This window comes from Leguminivora glycinivorella, chromosome 7 (genome assembly GCF_023078275.1).
Source record: "Leguminivora glycinivorella isolate SPB_JAAS2020 chromosome 7, LegGlyc_1.1, whole genome shotgun sequence".
NCBI lineage: Eukaryota > Metazoa > Arthropoda > Insecta > Lepidoptera > Tortricidae > Leguminivora > Leguminivora glycinivorella.
In genome coordinates, this window is record NC_062977.1 from 8,891,917 (window position 1) to 8,910,174 (window position 18,258).

General features: G+C 45.5%; 1 protein-coding gene across 2 annotated transcripts; it reads left to right on the forward strand.

Annotated features, from left to right (window-relative positions):
* Window positions 1–2,881: 2,881 nt before the first annotated feature.
* LOC125227879 (serine/threonine-protein kinase fused) lies at window positions 2,882–17,444 on the forward strand. Of its 2 annotated transcripts, XM_048132258.1 has the most exons (11): window positions 2,882–3,100; window positions 3,182–3,441; window positions 3,859–4,027; window positions 4,609–4,764; window positions 5,326–5,513; window positions 6,190–6,998; window positions 7,177–7,283; window positions 7,541–7,681; window positions 12,198–12,289; window positions 14,608–14,741; window positions 15,299–17,444. In XM_048132258.1, exons 1-11 carry the CDS (start codon window positions 2,990–2,992, stop codon window positions 15,646–15,648), a joined length of 2,517 nt encoding a protein of 838 aa, XP_047988215.1. In that variant the 5' UTR covers window positions 2,882–2,989; the 3' UTR covers window positions 15,649–17,444. The 2 variants fall into 2 exon arrangements, with proteins under 2 accessions (XP_047988215.1, XP_047988214.1); XM_048132257.1 differs by lacking the exons at window positions 12,198–12,289; window positions 14,608–14,741; window positions 15,299–17,444 and having other exon boundaries at window positions 2,921–2,984; window positions 7,541–7,944.
* Window positions 17,445–18,258: the final 814 nt, after the last annotated feature.

Sequence of the window (18,258 nt, forward strand, 5' to 3'; positions counted from 1 at the left end):
CTACAATAACTACCGACCAGGGCACCCAGTTCGAGTCTGATCTTTTCAGGCGGTTGCTGCACACCTGCGCTACCAAGCGCGTACGCACAACCGCGTATCATCCCTGCGCTAATGGGATGATTGAGCGCGTCCACCGCCAGCTTAAATCCGCACTCATGTGCCATTCAGGCTCGTGGACACGCGCTCTCCCTCTCGTTCTTCTCGGTATGCGGACCGCCTTCAAGGAGGACTTGAAGGCTACCGCTGCTGAGATGGTCTACGGGGAGTCTCTCCGTCTGCCCGGGGAGATGCTGGTCGCTGAGTCTAACGAAGACCGACTCGACAATCCTGCTGATTTCGTCGTCCAGCTGCGACGCAAGATGTCTGCTCTTCGTCCGACTCCTGCTTCGCGACATTCGACCCGGACCGTTTTCATCTCTAAAAATTTGCCCACGGCGACACACGTTTTTCTACGTGATGACACTGTACGACGCCCATTGCAACCCCCTTACACAGGACCTTTTGCCGTAGTGAGGCGTTCCACGGACGGGAAAACCCTGACCCTGGAAGTTAAGAACAAAGAGGTTGTAGTGAGCGTCGATCGTGTCAAACCAGCTTTTGTGGACACAGAGGAGACTGTCGATTCTGGTGCTCCTGCTACAGTGGCTACACAGCCTCAGGATGTACCTCATCCGCAGCCAGCTGCTACAGTGGCTACACAGCCTCAGGCTGTACCTCATCCGCAGCCAGCTGGACCCGTTCCTCCTATTACCACAACCACCCGTGATCGGCCAATTACCACACGTGCAGGCCGACACGTAAGATTCAAAGAGAAAGATGATTATTGTTATTTTTAATTACCTCTTAGTTCTAGTTTTGTAATTCTAGACTATTATTATTTCTTATGTTATCCTTCTCCGTGGGGGGGTGGTGTGGCGTGTAAATGTGTGCCTTAAACGGCCTAGAAAATTCTAGTCTGGCAACACCATCCCCGACACGCCCTTCTTCTTGTCTCGCACTACAACGAGCGCACACGCCGCTCTATCTTTTAATTAGATAATTAAGTTAAACCTTTGTTGTAACCTGAAAACCGAATTATACATCTCAAGAACATCCGCTGTATCATTGATGAAGACCACCCTTCGCCCCCTATCCGGAAATGTTCATCTCATCCCGTGGTTTACGTATTCAGGGATGTTGCACGTATTACGTGAACAGAATTCATCAAAGAGAGCTCGCTATTTCATAACACATCTAATTTATAAAAGTCTAATCGAGGAGTGAAACCCCATCGCAGTCCGTTTCTCGGCGAGCCACCGAACGCTGAAACGGCGATAATACTAAATCCCTAATGTACACACACGCCCACGCTCTGTCTCGTTTGTTTATAGAATTGTGCACGGCTGTGGAATAATATGTTTTAACGTGAATATAATGCCTCTACATCTGAAGCTATAGCCCGGTTGTTTTATTGTGTGTAAGCGATTCCGAGCTTTATCTCGTATAGCTGGTTGCCGGATAATCGTGTATAAATAGCGAACTCCGCTGTCGATGTCTTGCGGCCCGCCTGCTTTACGAGAATTCTATACCATTGTTCTATTTTATGCTTCCATCATACGTTGTTTAGATTACTCCAACTGTGATGGCCGATTGTGATTGGCTAACGGGTACTTAGTCGGCCGCGTACAATTGAAATGAAGTTTTGTTTTGAGACACTTTTTCAGCTGATTTCGTACCAGATTTTAATTAATGGTTCTGTTTTCTGGAACCGACAAACATAAATACCTAATGCCAATTACACTGAAAACTGATTAAAGTAGATAATTAGGTACCTGTGCAACAACAATTCATACGTTTTATAGCTTTATGGTTTTAAATACTTATAGCATAATGGGCATTTGTTATTGTTTGGGTTCCATTTTTTTATGCCACCTTGGTCACAAACAAATGTAGGTGTATTTTGCCCTCCTAATGGCAAGTGGTCACCATAGCTTATGGACACCTGCAACTCCAGAGATGTTAGGTACTTGTAAGAATAGAACTAGGTAATTTCATAATTCATAATAATTGGGCTCTGCTCTGATCAACACCTGCTGTGTTGTGCCCTACTACGCAAAACTACTTTGTACAAATACACGAGATGACATACGCAGTGCCCATATATAATACCCCTCTTTTGGAAGTAGAGACATACCTATATAATTTGGTCCAGATGCACTTGACACTTGACTTACATCTGAATGTCTGGGACAAGGACGAACACCTGGTTATAGGTACTACGGCCGCCGGCGGCCTTATCCCACCTCCCAGACCAGCCTCCCTATCAGGGACTCGGAGGGATTATACACGCGGCAAGAAAAATGTTGATAGCGCGATGTAGAACATTCCAAATTCAAAAATCAACTGGCTCCTATTTTCACAAATGCGATCGTCATCTTTTGATGTTTCTATTTAAGGCCAGACCTTGATGAACGTCGATATTCAAGCATAAAGTCTGACCAATCAACATGTGTGAGAATACGGGACGACACTACGATGTTACAGCTTTTTAATTTCTACTCTCTCTGGTTTGGACAGACTGTTATGAGAGGCCCATTATTGCAAATTTGAAGTCATAAATGGATGGAACCGCCATTTTTAATTATTTTATTTTGAGCCGATTTTTATGAGAATCGGTATCTGACTACCCGAGAGTCTCCTTACTACGAGTTTGAAAAATTTGAATTTCGCGCCTTTTTTTAGTGACAGGATTTGCTTGACCGTCTATAAACGGAGTACGTTCGACGACATTCATAATTAGTGTAGTGTTTTAAACTATGACTCAAACAGAAAAAGCTGATAATGTCAAGACTGTCAAGATGTCAAGTTGACATTGACAGCTGACAGTAACAGATTCAACAAGAGAGCAACAAGCGGAAGCAGTTTGTGTCTATTTTTTGTTTTGTGTGCATTTTATGCAAAAGATATGCTTCATCAGAATATATCTTAAGTTCAAAACAAATAAGGTAGTATGGAGAATTACGATATAATATCATTCGTAGGCGAAGGGTCTTTTGGACGAGTGTTTAAGGCAAAGAATAAAGAAACCGATGTTGTAGTGGCCTTAAAAGTTATACGCAAGGTATCGTATATCAGTTGATACTTGAAACCATGAAGCATTACTGACAGTATAATTTCTCATGTTCTAACTTACTTTTTTCAGAAAGGCCGCTCGTCAAAAGACTTGAAAAACTTAAGGCAAGAATGTGACATTCAGCGTACACTGGAGCACCCGAACATTATACGTATGATAGACAGTTTTGACACGGAATCTGAGTTGGTGGTAGTTACAGAATATGCTGAGAAGGAACTTCACAGTATACTGGCTAAAGAAGGCTGTTTGAATGAGGAACAAGTGAAAAAGATAACCTGGGATCTGGTGTCTGCACTGTATTACTTACATTCACACAGGGTTTTACACCGGTATGTATATAACATTGTTTTTATAACTGACTAGATAGCCAGACCAGACGAAACAAGCATAGTTGTTTGTTCTGGTCTGCTTTATCTGATACCTTTAAACAAGCAATTCTTGTATATTTATTTATAAATATATACCGACGATCTCGGAAACGACGGAAACTGCTCGCTCTAACGATTTCGCTGAAATTTGTTATATGGGGGTTTTCGAGACCCGGGATTATGTGATATAATAAAATAGGACCCGGCGAAGCTCGGTCGCCCAGATATTTATAGCCTATTGTCTAGATATTATACATTTGAAAGGATATCCTCAGTTGACATTTTTGTAAACTTTGAAAGAACCACATGAAATAACTATGGATAATGGCATTTATGAATTTTAATTTTACTTTACTGTATCTTATGTTATATTTCCAGGGACCTCAAGCCCCAGAATGTATTGTTAGACAGCAGTGGCTGTGCCAAGCTCTGTGACTTTGGGTTGGCTAGAATAATGACCAACTCCACCCACATCCTAACTTCCATCAAGGGGACTCCATTGTACATGGCACCTGAACTCATTGATGAGAAACCTTATGATCACCAGGTATTCATTTATTCTTACATATACCATTTTAAGAAATCATTAAAGTCGCCTAGCACTACAACTCTGTTAAAGCTCAAGGGCACTGCATATTATATCTAAAGCTCCATAGTGAACCTTGTTGGAATGCACAAAGACTATAAAGTCATGAAAGAAAGATTATAAAGTCATGAAGTCTTCTCAGAGAATTAAAAGTGACAAACATTTACGGGCATTTTCAGAGTTAGTAAGTTGTTAACAAAAATTAATTCACAAATTGATCCAGCGAGCAAACACAACAAACCACAGTGAACAAATCTGTCTAAAAATTTACGTAATTTATTTTACATAGTTTATGTAATTAACATTTATAGAAATTTCAAGCTTAATTAACGTCACAAAACGACAGTGTGTTAATTTTTGTTAACAACTTACGCTAATTGGGGGGTCCCAAATTCTGAAAATGCCCTTACAGGCCCATTATGTAGAACCAATATGCTGAGTTTTTATGCAGTGTTATGTCAAGCCTGGTTATTCCTACTGCCAAGTTTGTGAAAAGTGTAGTCAAAATAAATAAAAGGCAATTATATTGAATTATTTTCCAGGCAGATCTCTGGTCCCTTGGATGCATAGTGTACGAGTTGATGGCGGGACAGCCGCCATTTTGCACCATGTCCATCCTACAGCTGGTGCGCATGATCCGACACAAGCCGGTGCAGTGGCCCAGCTTCATCAGCAAGGAAGCCCGTTCCTTCTTACAGGTACAACTAGATTACTATTTCTCAAATAGTAGTGTGACAATATCCACTCGCCGATAAAAAAAATACAAGTTCAAATCTTACTTTATTTTATTTTCTGTATCTGCATAGGGTTTGTGTGTTGCGGTTGTATTAGACCGTTTATTTTGCGAATAATGAATATTTTGTGAGGAGTTATATTTGTGGTAAATAGTGTATTAAGTATTTTAAATAGGTACCTATGTATAAATAGGCTTACGCAAAAGTCAAGGTTACTTGTCGTCATACTTCCCGCCCCACAATTTCAGCACTTTTAAGGGAACCAAAATTTTGTATTGTATTGTATTCGTTTATTTCAGACAAACAGTCCATATTGTTACATTACGTTACATTATTTAAAATTTACAAATAACAAATTTAAAATGAAACTACATTAAAACAAAATTAAATTCGAATTACATTCAAAATTTAAATGGAACATTCTGTTGACAACAATGAATTTTGGCTAAAAGTTGTTACGTAAATTTAAAAATTCTGGATCGCGCTACGCAGATTGCATTTAATTTCTTACTTTAACACTTGCAGGGACTGTTACATAAAGATCCCATAAAAAGGATGACATGGCCGGATATACTAGCGCACCCATTTGTAGCGGGACATGTCCTCATTCTGCCCGAAGACGTGCAAAGTGAATCACCCTTCACGCAACCACTGAGTCACAGCCAGCAGGAGGCGAAGCGCCTACAACGGGATAAGATTAGCAGCAATGCAAGGTATTAAATCAACAAACTTATACTGTTATTATTAAAAAGGTTAGTAACTGGTAATAAAGTATCTCACCAACATTCACAGGCAATATTGATTTATCACCAGCTCATTAGCAGAAAGCACCAAACTTTCTGTTAAATATACTAGCACTAGCTTTTGCCCACGGCTTCGCTCGCGTTAGAAAGAGACAAAAAGTAGCCTATGTCACTTTCCATCCCTTCAACTATCTTCACTTAAAAAATCACGTCAATTCGTCGCTCCGTTTTGCCGTGAAAGACGGACAAACAAACATACACACACACTTTCCCATTTATAATATTAGTATGGATTGTCCTGTAGGTACAAATGATAATTGTTCAGGATTCACAGGCATAGGGTTTTCCTTTTCTGTGACAAATGGTCAAAAACTATTACTCTAATAAGCATTCGATGCCGAAATAAAGTTAAAAAAAAAGAGAAAAGCTACTGCTACAACATTTGAAAAAGCTGTGAGTAACGTAACGTTTTGACTTTGACTGAGTTTGTTTGATATGCTAAGTAGGTTCGGTTTAGCAGCTAAACCATCCATGAGCTAAACTTTAGTTCATGGTTGACTGGTAGAGAATGCCTCCTAGCATTAAGTCTGCCATTTGTACTTTTGTGTATTGTACGATAAAGCTTAAATAAATCTTGTGTTTTCAGGGCTATGAAATTGGACAATGAGCCCTTGAAGGTAGTAAACCGCGAGCACGACCTTCGCCACATCCGCGGCGCTGCGCCCACAGAGTGCATACCCATGTCTGACGACGACAGCGTCCGCGCCACCAGTGCCTTCAGCGTCCGAGACAGCCTCAAGACTGACGACGAGGACCAGTCCCAGCCCATCACCGTCGCCAACGCCAAACTGCTCAGGCACGAGTACAACGTCATGAACAACTCCAATCTTGTCGTCTGTAACCTTGAGAACAACATGGCCCAACTTATGGCAGCTAATAAGAAGACTGAAAAGATAATGGACAAGATTCTTGAAGAAAAACAATCGGAAAAACCTAAAACGGCAACAAGTGAGAAGGCTGAAGCTGATGATGTGAAACAGAAACCGAAAAGCGTAGATACAGCATCGCACAGTTTAGAAAACCCAAAGAGTTCAACGAAATGCAGCAGCGAGGTCAGTTCTGGACTTAGTAAAAGTGTACCGCCGTCTTATAAGCAAAAGCTGCTCCAGTTTTCAAGAGATAAACTCAGGTTTGCCAGCGGCGGGAATAGGCTGACAAGGAGTATCAAGCGATCGTTTCACTTTAGTAGGAGTTGGGATAAGAATAAGTCAGAAAATCAGAGACGTACAAGTGAACCGGCCATTGAAATACCGAGTATTGTTGATGTGGATCAAGAAAAATTCTCGAAGGAGACCAAGGATGAGGATATTGAAAAGATTGAATTTATTGAAGAAGTTTCTGATAAAGAAGTAGCAAACAATGATGAAATTGTTGTGCCCGAAGAAAAACACGAAGGTGAACTTTTATATTATTACGATTTTATTTCGTCGTAGTGAAAATCTACAGTATCATAAAATTCACCTTGCGTAAAATTGACATCAGAAATAAAATTTGCATTTGATGATCCGTTACCTTACCTAGTTCGTTATTTTGTTGATTTGTCTAAATTTGAATCTTTGTTAATTTTTTTTAGTGAAGGAGCCATCCGCTATAGAGCTGGAAGAATGGGAAGCGTTCCTTAATTCCAATATTAGTGAAGTAATGGACGGCGACGTCGAATCTCTCACGCAGCTGAACATGGTTTGTGCATAATGCCTTTATTTTGTTTCCTATTCAATGTTGGATGTTATGACTTAATAATAATCTGGAAATAAAATTAGGACATTGAATCGTCGTCGGCGAGATATAATGTATGAAAAATAGCTAATTCAAATCCTGAACTTTTAAGATCTTAAGTGAACTTGAACTGGCTACCCCCTTAGATTTTTTTGCAATGAATTTGGCTTTCATTTAAACTTAATATTTTTGATGGTTTTTATATAATGATCGTGTGTCAGGTGAGCATGGTGGTAGGCGTGGTGGGTAGCTCCGGGCGCGGTGCCCGCGGCGGGCGCGTGTGCGGCGCCGTGGCCGCGCTGCTGGCGCTGCCCGCCGTGTCGCCGGTGCTGCCCCGGCACACGCTGCTGCAGATACAGGATGTAAGTGTACATAGTGTGCCAGCCGAGCCTGGTGAGTGTAGGGTAGCTCCGGGCGCGTGTGCGGCGCCGTGGCCGCGCTGCTGGCGCTGCCCGCCGTGTCGCCGGTGCTGCCCCGGCACACGCTGCTGCAGATACAGGATGTAAGTGTACATAGTGTGCCAGCCGAGCCTGGTGAGTGTAGGGTAGCTCCGGGCGCGTGTGCGGCGCCGTGGCCGCGCTGCTGGCGCTGCCCGCCGTGTCGCCGGTGCTGCCCCGGCACACGCTGCTGCAGATACAGGATGTAAGTGTACATAGTGTGCCAGCCGAGCCTGGTGAGTGTAGGGTAGCTCCGGGCGCGTGTGCGGCGCCGTGGCCGCGCTGCTGGCGCTGCCCGCCGTGTCGCCGGTGCTGCCCCGGCACACGCTGCTGCAGATACAGGATGTAAGTGTACATAGTGTGCCAGCCGAGCCTGGTGAGTGTAGGGTAGCTCCGGGCGCGTGTGCGGCGCCGTGGCCGCGCTGCTGGCGCTGCCCGCCGTGTCGCCGGTGCTGCCCCGGCACACGCTGCTGCAGATACAGGATGTAAGTGTACATAGTGTGCCAGCCGAGCCTGGTGAGTGTAGGGTAGCTCCGGGCGCGTGTGCGGCGCCGTGGCCGCGCTGCTGGCGCTGCCCGCCGTGTCGCCGGTGCTGCCCCGGCACACGCTGCTGCAGATACAGGATGTAAGTGTACATAGTGTGCCAGCCGAGCCTGGTGAGTGTAGGGTAGCTCCGGGCGCGTGTGCGGCGCCGTGGCCGCGCTGCTGGCGCTGCCCGCCGTGTCGCCGGTGCTGCCCCGGCACACGCTGCTGCAGATACAGGATGTAAGTGTACATAGTGTGCCAGCCGAGCCTGGTGAGTGTAGGGTAGCTCCGGGCGCGTGTGCGGCGCCGTGGCCGCGCTGCTGGCGCTGCCCGCCGTGTCGCCGGTGCTGCCCCGGCACACGCTGCTGCAGATACAGGATGTAAGTGTACATAGTGTGCCAGCCGAGCCTGGTGAGTGTAGGGTAGCTCCGGGCGCGTGTGCGGCGCCGTGGCCGCGCTGCTGGCGCTGCCCGCCGTGTCGCCGGTGCTGCCCCGGCACACGCTGCTGCAGATACAGGATGTAAGTGTACATAGTGTGCCAGCCGAGCCTGGTGAGTGTAGGGTAGCTCCGGGCGCGTGTGCGGCGCCGTGGCCGCGCTGCTGGCGCTGCCCGCCGTGTCGCCGGTGCTGCCCCGGCACACGCTGCTGCAGATACAGGATGTAAGTGTACATAGTGTGCCAGCCGAGCCTGGTGAGTGTAGGGTAGCTCCGGGCGCGTGTGCGGCGCCGTGGCCGCGCTGCTGGCGCTGCCCGCCGTGTCGCCGGTGCTGCCCCGGCACACGCTGCTGCAGATACAGGATGTAAGTGTACATAGTGTGCCAGCCGAGCCTGGTGAGTGTAGGGTAGCTCCGGGCGCGTGTGCGGCGCCGTGGCCGCGCTGCTGGCGCTGCCCGCCGTGTCGCCGGTGCTGCCCCGGCACACGCTGCTGCAGATACAGGATGTAAGTGTACATAGTGTGCCAGCCGAGCCTGGTGAGTGTAGGGTAGCTCCGGGCGCGTGTGCGGCGCCGTGGCCGCGCTGCTGGCGCTGCCCGCCGTGTCGCCGGTGCTGCCCCGGCACACGCTGCTGCAGATACAGGATGTAAGTGTACATAGTGTGCCAGCCGAGCCTGGTGAGTGTAGGGTAGCTCCGGGCGCGTGTGCGGCGCCGTGGCCGCGCTGCTGGCGCTGCCCGCCGTGTCGCCGGTGCTGCCCCGGCACACGCTGCTGCAGATACAGGATGTAAGTGTACATAGTGTGCCAGCCGAGCCTGGTGAGTGTAGGGTAGCTCCGGGCGCGTGTGCGGCGCCGTGGCCGCGCTGCTGGCGCTGCCCGCCGTGTCGCCGGTGCTGCCCCGGCACACGCTGCTGCAGATACAGGATGTAAGTGTACATAGTGTGCCAGCCGAGCCTGGTGAGTGTAGGGTAGCTCCGGGCGCGTGTGCGGCGCCGTGGCCGCGCTGCTGGCGCTGCCCGCCGTGTCGCCGGTGCTGCCCCGGCACACGCTGCTGCAGATACAGGATGTAAGTGTACATAGTGTGCCAGCCGAGCCTGGTGAGTGTAGGGTAGCTCCGGGCGCGTGTGCGGCGCCGTGGCCGCGCTGCTGGCGCTGCCCGCCGTGTCGCCGGTGCTGCCCCGGCACACGCTGCTGCAGATACAGGATGTAAGTGTACATAGTGTGCCAGCCGAGCCTGGTGAGTGTAGGGTAGCTCCGGGCGCGTGTGCGGCGCCGTGGCCGCGCTGCTGGCGCTGCCCGCCGTGTCGCCGGTGCTGCCCCGGCACACGCTGCTGCAGATACAGGATGTAAGTGTACATAGTGTGCCAGCCGAGCCTGGTGAGTGTAGGGTAGCTCCGGGCGCGTGTGCGGCGCCGTGGCCGCGCTGCTGGCGCTGCCCGCCGTGTCGCCGGTGCTGCCCCGGCACACGCTGCTGCAGATACAGGATGTAAGTGTACATAGTGTGCCAGCCGAGCCTGGTGAGTGTAGGGTAGCTCCGGGCGCGTGTGCGGCGCCGTGGCCGCGCTGCTGGCGCTGCCCGCCGTGTCGCCGGTGCTGCCCCGGCACACGCTGCTGCAGATACAGGATGTAAGTGTACATAGTGTGCCAGCCGAGCCTGGTGAGTGTAGGGTAGCTCCGGGCGCGTGTGCGGCGCCGTGGCCGCGCTGCTGGCGCTGCCCGCCGTGTCGCCGGTGCTGCCCCGGCACACGCTGCTGCAGATACAGGATGTAAGTGTACATAGTGTGCCAGCCGAGCCTGGTGAGTGTAGGGTAGCTCCGGGCGCGTGTGCGGCGCCGTGGCCGCGCTGCTGGCGCTGCCCGCCGTGTCGCCGGTGCTGCCCCGGCACACGCTGCTGCAGATACAGGATGTAAGTGTACATAGTGTGCCAGCCGAGCCTGGTGAGTGTAGGGTAGCTCCGGGCGCGTGTGCGGCGCCGTGGCCGCGCTGCTGGCGCTGCCCGCCGTGTCGCCGGTGCTGCCCCGGCACACGCTGCTGCAGATACAGGATGTAAGTGTACATAGTGTGCCAGCCGAGCCTGGTGAGTGTAGGGTAGCTCCGGGCGCGTGTGCGGCGCCGTGGCCGCGCTGCTGGCGCTGCCCGCCGTGTCGCCGGTGCTGCCCCGGCACACGCTGCTGCAGATACAGGATGTAAGTGTACATAGTGTGCCAGCCGAGCCTGGTGAGTGTAGGGTAGCTCCGGGCGCGTGTGCGGCGCCGTGGCCGCGCTGCTGGCGCTGCCCGCCGTGTCGCCGGTGCTGCCCCGGCACACGCTGCTGCAGATACAGGATGTAAGTGTACATAGTGTGCCAGCCGAGCCTGGTGAGTGTAGGGTAGCTCCGGGCGCGTGTGCGGCGCCGTGGCCGCGCTGCTGGCGCTGCCCGCCGTGTCGCCGGTGCTGCCCCGGCACACGCTGCTGCAGATACAGGATGTAAGTGTACATAGTGTGCCAGCCGAGCCTGGTGAGTGTAGGGTAGCTCCGGGCGCGTGTGCGGCGCCGTGGCCGCGCTGCTGGCGCTGCCCGCCGTGTCGCCGGTGCTGCCCCGGCACACGCTGCTGCAGATACAGGATGTAAGTGTACATAGTGTGCCAGCCGAGCCTGGTGAGTGTAGGGTAGCTCCGGGCGCGTGTGCGGCGCCGTGGCCGCGCTGCTGGCGCTGCCCGCCGTGTCGCCGGTGCTGCCCCGGCACACGCTGCTGCAGATACAGGATGTAAGTGTACATAGTGTGCCAGCCGAGCCTGGTGAGTGTAGGGTAGCTCCGGGCGCGTGTGCGGCGCCGTGGCCGCGCTGCTGGCGCTGCCCGCCGTGTCGCCGGTGCTGCCCCGGCACACGCTGCTGCAGATACAGGATGTAAGTGTACATAGTGTGCCAGCCGAGCCTGGTGAGTGTAGGGTAGCTCCGGGCGCGTGTGCGGCGCCGTGGCCGCGCTGCTGGCGCTGCCCGCCGTGTCGCCGGTGCTGCCCCGGCACACGCTGCTGCAGATACAGGATGTAAGTGTACATAGTGTGCCAGCCGAGCCTGGTGAGTGTAGGGTAGCTCCGGGCGCGTGTGCGGCGCCGTGGCCGCGCTGCTGGCGCTGCAGATACAGGATCTAAGCTAATATCTAAAAACCATCTTTGAAACATAGATCTTATTTGTAAGCTAGGTAAAAGGAGAATCTATTACTTCCGCAATTGTCTTTAACAGTCTATTTGCATTAAGGAGGCACACTGTAATATTAAAAGAGATGACGCCACTGCAAACTACTACATAAGTTCCTATAAGCCAGATTAAAAACGTTTTTGAAAAAAAAAATGTCAGTGACACCAGTCGAGGAAGATTGCTACCTGTGATAACATGTCAATGTTGTCCACGGAATTAAGCCAAAGGCAATATTATAATTTGTTTAGAAAAATAAATAAATAATCCATGTAATCGATTCTTTCTTAACACTTGTTTACTTTCAGGTATATCTCGAAGCGAAAGTGGTTTACGAGTTCATCGCAGCCATAAACTCGTTGATGAAAGACTGCAAGGATGATGATGACATGGAGGACAGGTAATCTTTTATGCCCCAATATCGAAATAAGTCTTTAATATCATCTTTCTATGGAGCGCTACTGTTGTTGATTCTTCTATAGGATGGCGGTTTAACCAGGGGCGGCTCTCTCCGCGTTTCTTTAAAGCGCGGCCCATAAAGTTTAATCATTTAGCTCAATATAATCCAAGGAAACTCGGTCTCGGAAAATTTGCAATAGAAAAACCCTGAATGTAAATAGTTGACCTTATTATTTGACGAAACGTAGACGCATTAAACTAATGATTAGTGACACAGGAGCGTCCTTGTCGATAAAACTGTAACGATTATGACCGACATAAAACATTTGCCTTCTGTTTTACTAGCCGTTCAAAGTTAATGGGAGCTCGAATAGAGTTGAACAATTTGTCAACATTTCTTTTATATTTTATTTCCCTAGTTCTCGGAGATGGCTGGATCTATTTGGATATCATTTTTTTAGACTATTAGCAAAAACATATGTAACTCCGTATAGACAGATAAAGTCTAAGAAAAAAACGTACCTCAATACCATACAGACAAAGGTACGGTGACCTAGATGGCGATACACCTCTGATGGGACGCTCGGCTAGATGGCGCTAATATTAATATTTGACATTTTAACACATATCAAGCTAAAAACATGGGCCAAATTGTCAATCTGAGGTTCAAAAGTTTTAAGTTTGTGTCGAGAGATGGCAGTCTATGCACTGTGATTACACATTTTACTTTGACAGTAACTCTCTATAATACTCGATCCTCTTTGCTATTAGCTAGAACCATATAATACCGGGACAGACAAAGCCCATACAAAAAAGCGTACCCCTGAAATGGTTTACTGACGATTCGCCAAAAAACGTTTCCCAAAGTTTCACATCCCAAACTATTATTCCCAAATTATCATTTCCCAAATAAACGTTTGGCAAAACAACTTATCGCAAATTGACATTTAGCAAAACTTTTTTTTGGCAAGTATTTGTTTCCCAAAATATTTACTTGGTCAAATCTTATTTTACCAAATATTATTTAGTCAAATGTATTGTTAGGCAAAATTTCCATTTCCCAATATATTGTAGTTAAATGGCGCACTAGAAATTTGTTTGTTGATTTTATACTTTGTGTCCAAGATTTGTGTGAAATAATGTGTATGTCGTACTTTTTTTCCTCCTGCTGCAAATGTCAAGGATGACATTTTCACTTACATGTCCGGATACATTTTATTAAAAAGAAACCTGACGTTTTCAAGACCATTATGTTCTATTAACTTTTATTTATATTAAAAAGTCATTTCCGGTTTGCTCACTGTCAACCTAACACGCTCCTCCTCGCTTCGCTCGTCGTCGCACCTAAACTGACTCTGTCACACACGAGTTTTCTGTTACAATACTAATAAAATTATTACATTACATTTATGCCTTATAATATTTATTGTAAAACGTGGTTTTGCATGGTATAATTTGAAGAAACATTTTTTGCCAAAAAAAATAGTTGACAAAATAATTTAGTCCAGTAATTAATTTGACAAAAATAATGTTGAGTAAACTTTTCTTGTCCAGCTGAAGCACTTGGGAATAAAACAGTAAAAAAGTTTGGGAAATTATAATTTGACAGATTTTAAGTTTGTCAAATGTTAATATGGGTAGTTGGCAAAATTTGTTTGAGAAATGAAATTTGACAAAAAAATCTTCGGTAAATTAAATGGATCCCGTAGAAATGAAAATGCAAATGCCTAAATATTTTCGAAATTTGCGATGTGATATTTTGACCAAACATGTTTTTGGGATATAAGTTTTGCCATTAAAAACTTTTGCGAAATAAAGTTTTGTCTAAATAAAATATGACTAAGTAAAATTGTGCCAAATGATAATTTGACCAAACAAATTCATTGCACAACATACCTTTGCCAAACAATAATTTGGGAAATGAAACTTTTGCGATATGATTATTGGGAAATGAAATTTGACGAAACGTTTTTCGGTGAAACGGCAGGACACCCCCTGAAATGTATGGACATTTTAGGCTTAAAACCAAATGGCGCTGTTTCGCAGCCTGGAAGTGGCCAACATCATATTTTCCCCAAATATTTTTGCGTGTTTTCATTTTTTATAAGAACAAATGACATAAAATTATAGGCGCCATCTTTTGTGATGGTATTTTTAAAGTTGATTGTTATCCCAAGGTGACAGACAAATTAACATGAAAGTAATACCTACTCAAAGCAATCTTCAGCATTGCGCTCTAATAGGCATTGCTTGAGTGAGATTCAAAGAGTGAATGATGCTCTGCTCACTCTCATCGCTATCACATTGTTTCTGTTCTAGACTGACGGGCACGGGTCGGATGCTGGAAGTGTGCGTATGGTTGTGTGCACGCTCGTGCCGTGCCGTGCGGCAGCTCGCTACGGCCACGGCCGCGCACCGCGCGCACGCTGTGTTCACACGACTGCTGGGCTTGTGTGAGTTATTCAATATTCGCAAGCTTCTTTGCGGCCACTAAGCATAATATTAGTTTGGGAATTAGTAAGATAAAGTTTCTGTTTTAATTTTGTTATGTAATACATTTAAAAGGTCCAAAAAACTATGTACATAGTTTACATTAGCCTCATGTTGTGTAGATTTTCAAAATTTGTGTCACCTATTCACCCAATTATATGGTTACCAAAAAGAGTGTCCCGAATTTTGTTTAGGTACATATTACGTCAATAGCCAGGTCCACACTGGCCGCACGACTCACGAGGCACTACTTCGCGAGGAATACGTCCGTGCTCATGCGCTCACGTTTGCTTCGCCCGAGTAAATTTGTTCGGCAAGATGGCGGCCCTTGGTCAGCTGTTCAAAATAGTTCTGCACGTATTTATTGCCGTGAATCGTGAATGATTTACTTTTCTTTTTAATCCTTATTCAAAATAAAATGCAAAAACCACGAGACGTGCGGCCAGTGTGGACCCGGCTAATGGGTAACAATACGAATTTGTTGCTCGTAATCAAAATTAATACCAACAATTGTCCACAGATTCAAAAGCACCTCGCATAGTCCTAAATATCGTGAGTCTCCTCATCACAATACTCCAAGATCTGCCTGAACACGCAGACGTCGTCGAGAAGATCCTATTCGATGACAAAAACTTCAACTTCATGTGTCTCTTAGAACCACCCAGCGACGCCCTGAGGATGCGAGTCTGTATACTCATAAGTTTACTATGTACGTTTTCGTGTACCGCGTTCTCGGTTGCCATGGAGACGAAGTGGAGCAAAGCGGAGAGTGAGCGTTTGGAGGCGCTGCATTCGCACTGCAATGTGACGCTGAACAGGGCAGCCAGGTTGGCTACTAAGGAGCTTAGTAATATGCCGTTTTATAATTAAAAACTTTATATTGACTAAGAGCCCAGGGCCGCCAGATCTTCCTCATTTTCTCAAGGATGAAACTTTGGGACAATGTAGAGTTCGTATCGACGTTTAACGTCTGCATATTACCTAATTCGGCTCGTCGGCCATTTTTTTGCTATAAGGTTTAAAGCTAACTTTCCTTTAATTCTCAAGACTGATTTTTATTTATATGATAGAAAATACTGTAAGGATTTGATCATCATCATTTCTTGACCTTTCCGCCGGCCCAAAGTTTCATCCTTGAGAAAACGAGGAAGGTCTGGCGGCTCTGGGCTCTTAGTCCATTATATTATTCATTCAATTAAACCGTCCAATTATTTTATACTTGACAGTAAATTAAATTTGTAAATGGTAACTTAACGGCTACGAAACTAAACGATATCAATAAAATAATTTATCTCCCGGGATAACTACACCTGTATCATCGAATTATAGACAATACTACTTAGTTGTTGGAATGGAAATTGACATTGATATAGGATAGAAGTAACTAATATTAAATTTCCTGTATTCATTTATAAGTATACACATTTCAAATCTTTTTTTGATACTTCAAGAAAACGCTGAAAACTAACTGAAGCATATATTATAGAAATTACGATTCGGGGACTTGGTGCAATAAATAAGGTACTCCACAACAGATTAGATTTTGGTTTTGTACGTGTTTTTATTTGTTCAAAATTTAAATTAAATGCACTGCACTGCGCATTTACTCAAAAGATAGCCGCGGTCACAGAAATTTAGTTCTGTGGCCGCGGTTGATAAGATTCTATTGACTAAACTGGAATAACGAAAGCGCCTTCATAAATATAAAGGCAAAAACCGCGTCGTATGCGAATCCTAATATTGTTTACACAGGCTCCAAATGTCCTGATAAAAGGCACAGAATAAATAATTGTACGTACCAGTACGTCCTGGAAGCGTAAATCCAGATTAATAGCTATATGTATAAGGTTTGTTTTATAACACTACTTATATGTAGTAGCCGTAGTAGGGGTCCTCATTCATAGGCATTAAATGCTTTAAAATGTGAATACCTACAAACTCAAAATATATGGCGATGAATCTCCTTTTGTACAAGACTGAATTATAAAATACGTTTTAGAATTTTGCAAATAATGACCAATTTTATACATTGTATACCTACATGTACGTTTCGTCTACCTGCACGATATTAATACCTTAGTTGTAAGCAAAAACCTAAAATGAAAAATGATACCGTAACTTTTGCATACAGTTTTTTTTTAACTTTAGGGGTCAAGAGGTTTGGGTACCTCGGATTTAGTGTCGTTAAGAATAGTTTGACTTAAACTAGTAAGGTGCGTTGGTTGGGATAAGATAAGAACAATTTTCATTTTGATTCATATTCATTTTCATTTTTCAATTTTATAGAAGTACTAGCTTTTACCCGCGGCTTCGCTCGCGTTAGAAAGAGACCTAAAGTAGCCTATGTCACTCTTCATCCCTTCAACTATCTCTACTTAAAAAATCACGTCCATTCGTCTCTCCGTTTTGCCGTGAAAGACGGACAAACAAACAGACACCCACATTTTCCCATTTATAATATTAGTACGGATTAGTATATTAGTATTGATAACGTTTAGGTATAACGACGCTAATTTCAGACTGTTATATAAAATCATTTGCATTCCATATATCTTATCCCAACGCATCAACTGCTTATGCATGTGTAATGCAGCAATTTTTATGAGAATAAGTAATCATGTATTATTCAGATGGAAAAATATGTGCCATAAACATCAAGTGAATTACATATTTGTTTTATTTATCTCTTACAACATAACGCAAAATACTAGAGACCAATATATAAAAGACTGTCCGCGATAAAAAATCACCATACGTAATATCTTTGAATCAAATGTGAACTTTGAATTGCCCTTGAAATCCATTTTTTTAAATAATTTGTTGATATCAAATATACAAACGTTTACGTGGCCTATGAATGTTAGTAGTATGTATCCCATGGTACCATAATTTTATTGTATAGTATATAGCACAGTTTTTACTATGTTTTCCTATCAAACATGTTTGGTTAGCTTTAACGGTGCCCGATTGATATTCCGAAATAAAATACGCCGATTTTCGGTACGCCGACAACGATTCGCCGACGTCTTTTTTGGCCGAATAACGATTGGAAAAGTCTCATTTCGCATAATATTTGTTCGTAAACGGAGTCGGTAAGCAGAAATTTGATACGCCGATTGACTTTTCGTCGAATAATCATTCAGTAATTGTAAAAATTGGCCGACAAAAAATTAGTCGAAACACAATACGTTTTTTTTTGGTGAGTTGGCTGAAACTTGCGTACAAACTGTCCTGCGGATTCAAAAATCTAGTTGTTAGATCGTTTATAAGAAACTCACATTTATTTCAACGTGTCAAAATGTTCTGATTTTAAGGATTAATTTTAGTTAATTATGTATTGTTGCTATCAACTCACCAAATTTTTACTTTTAAAACTTTTAGTTCTCCCATTCGGAAATTAGCACTTTTCTGTTCAAGAACATAATGTTAATTGCCAGAATATGTAAATTATTACCGCAACGAAAAGAATTTCACATTATA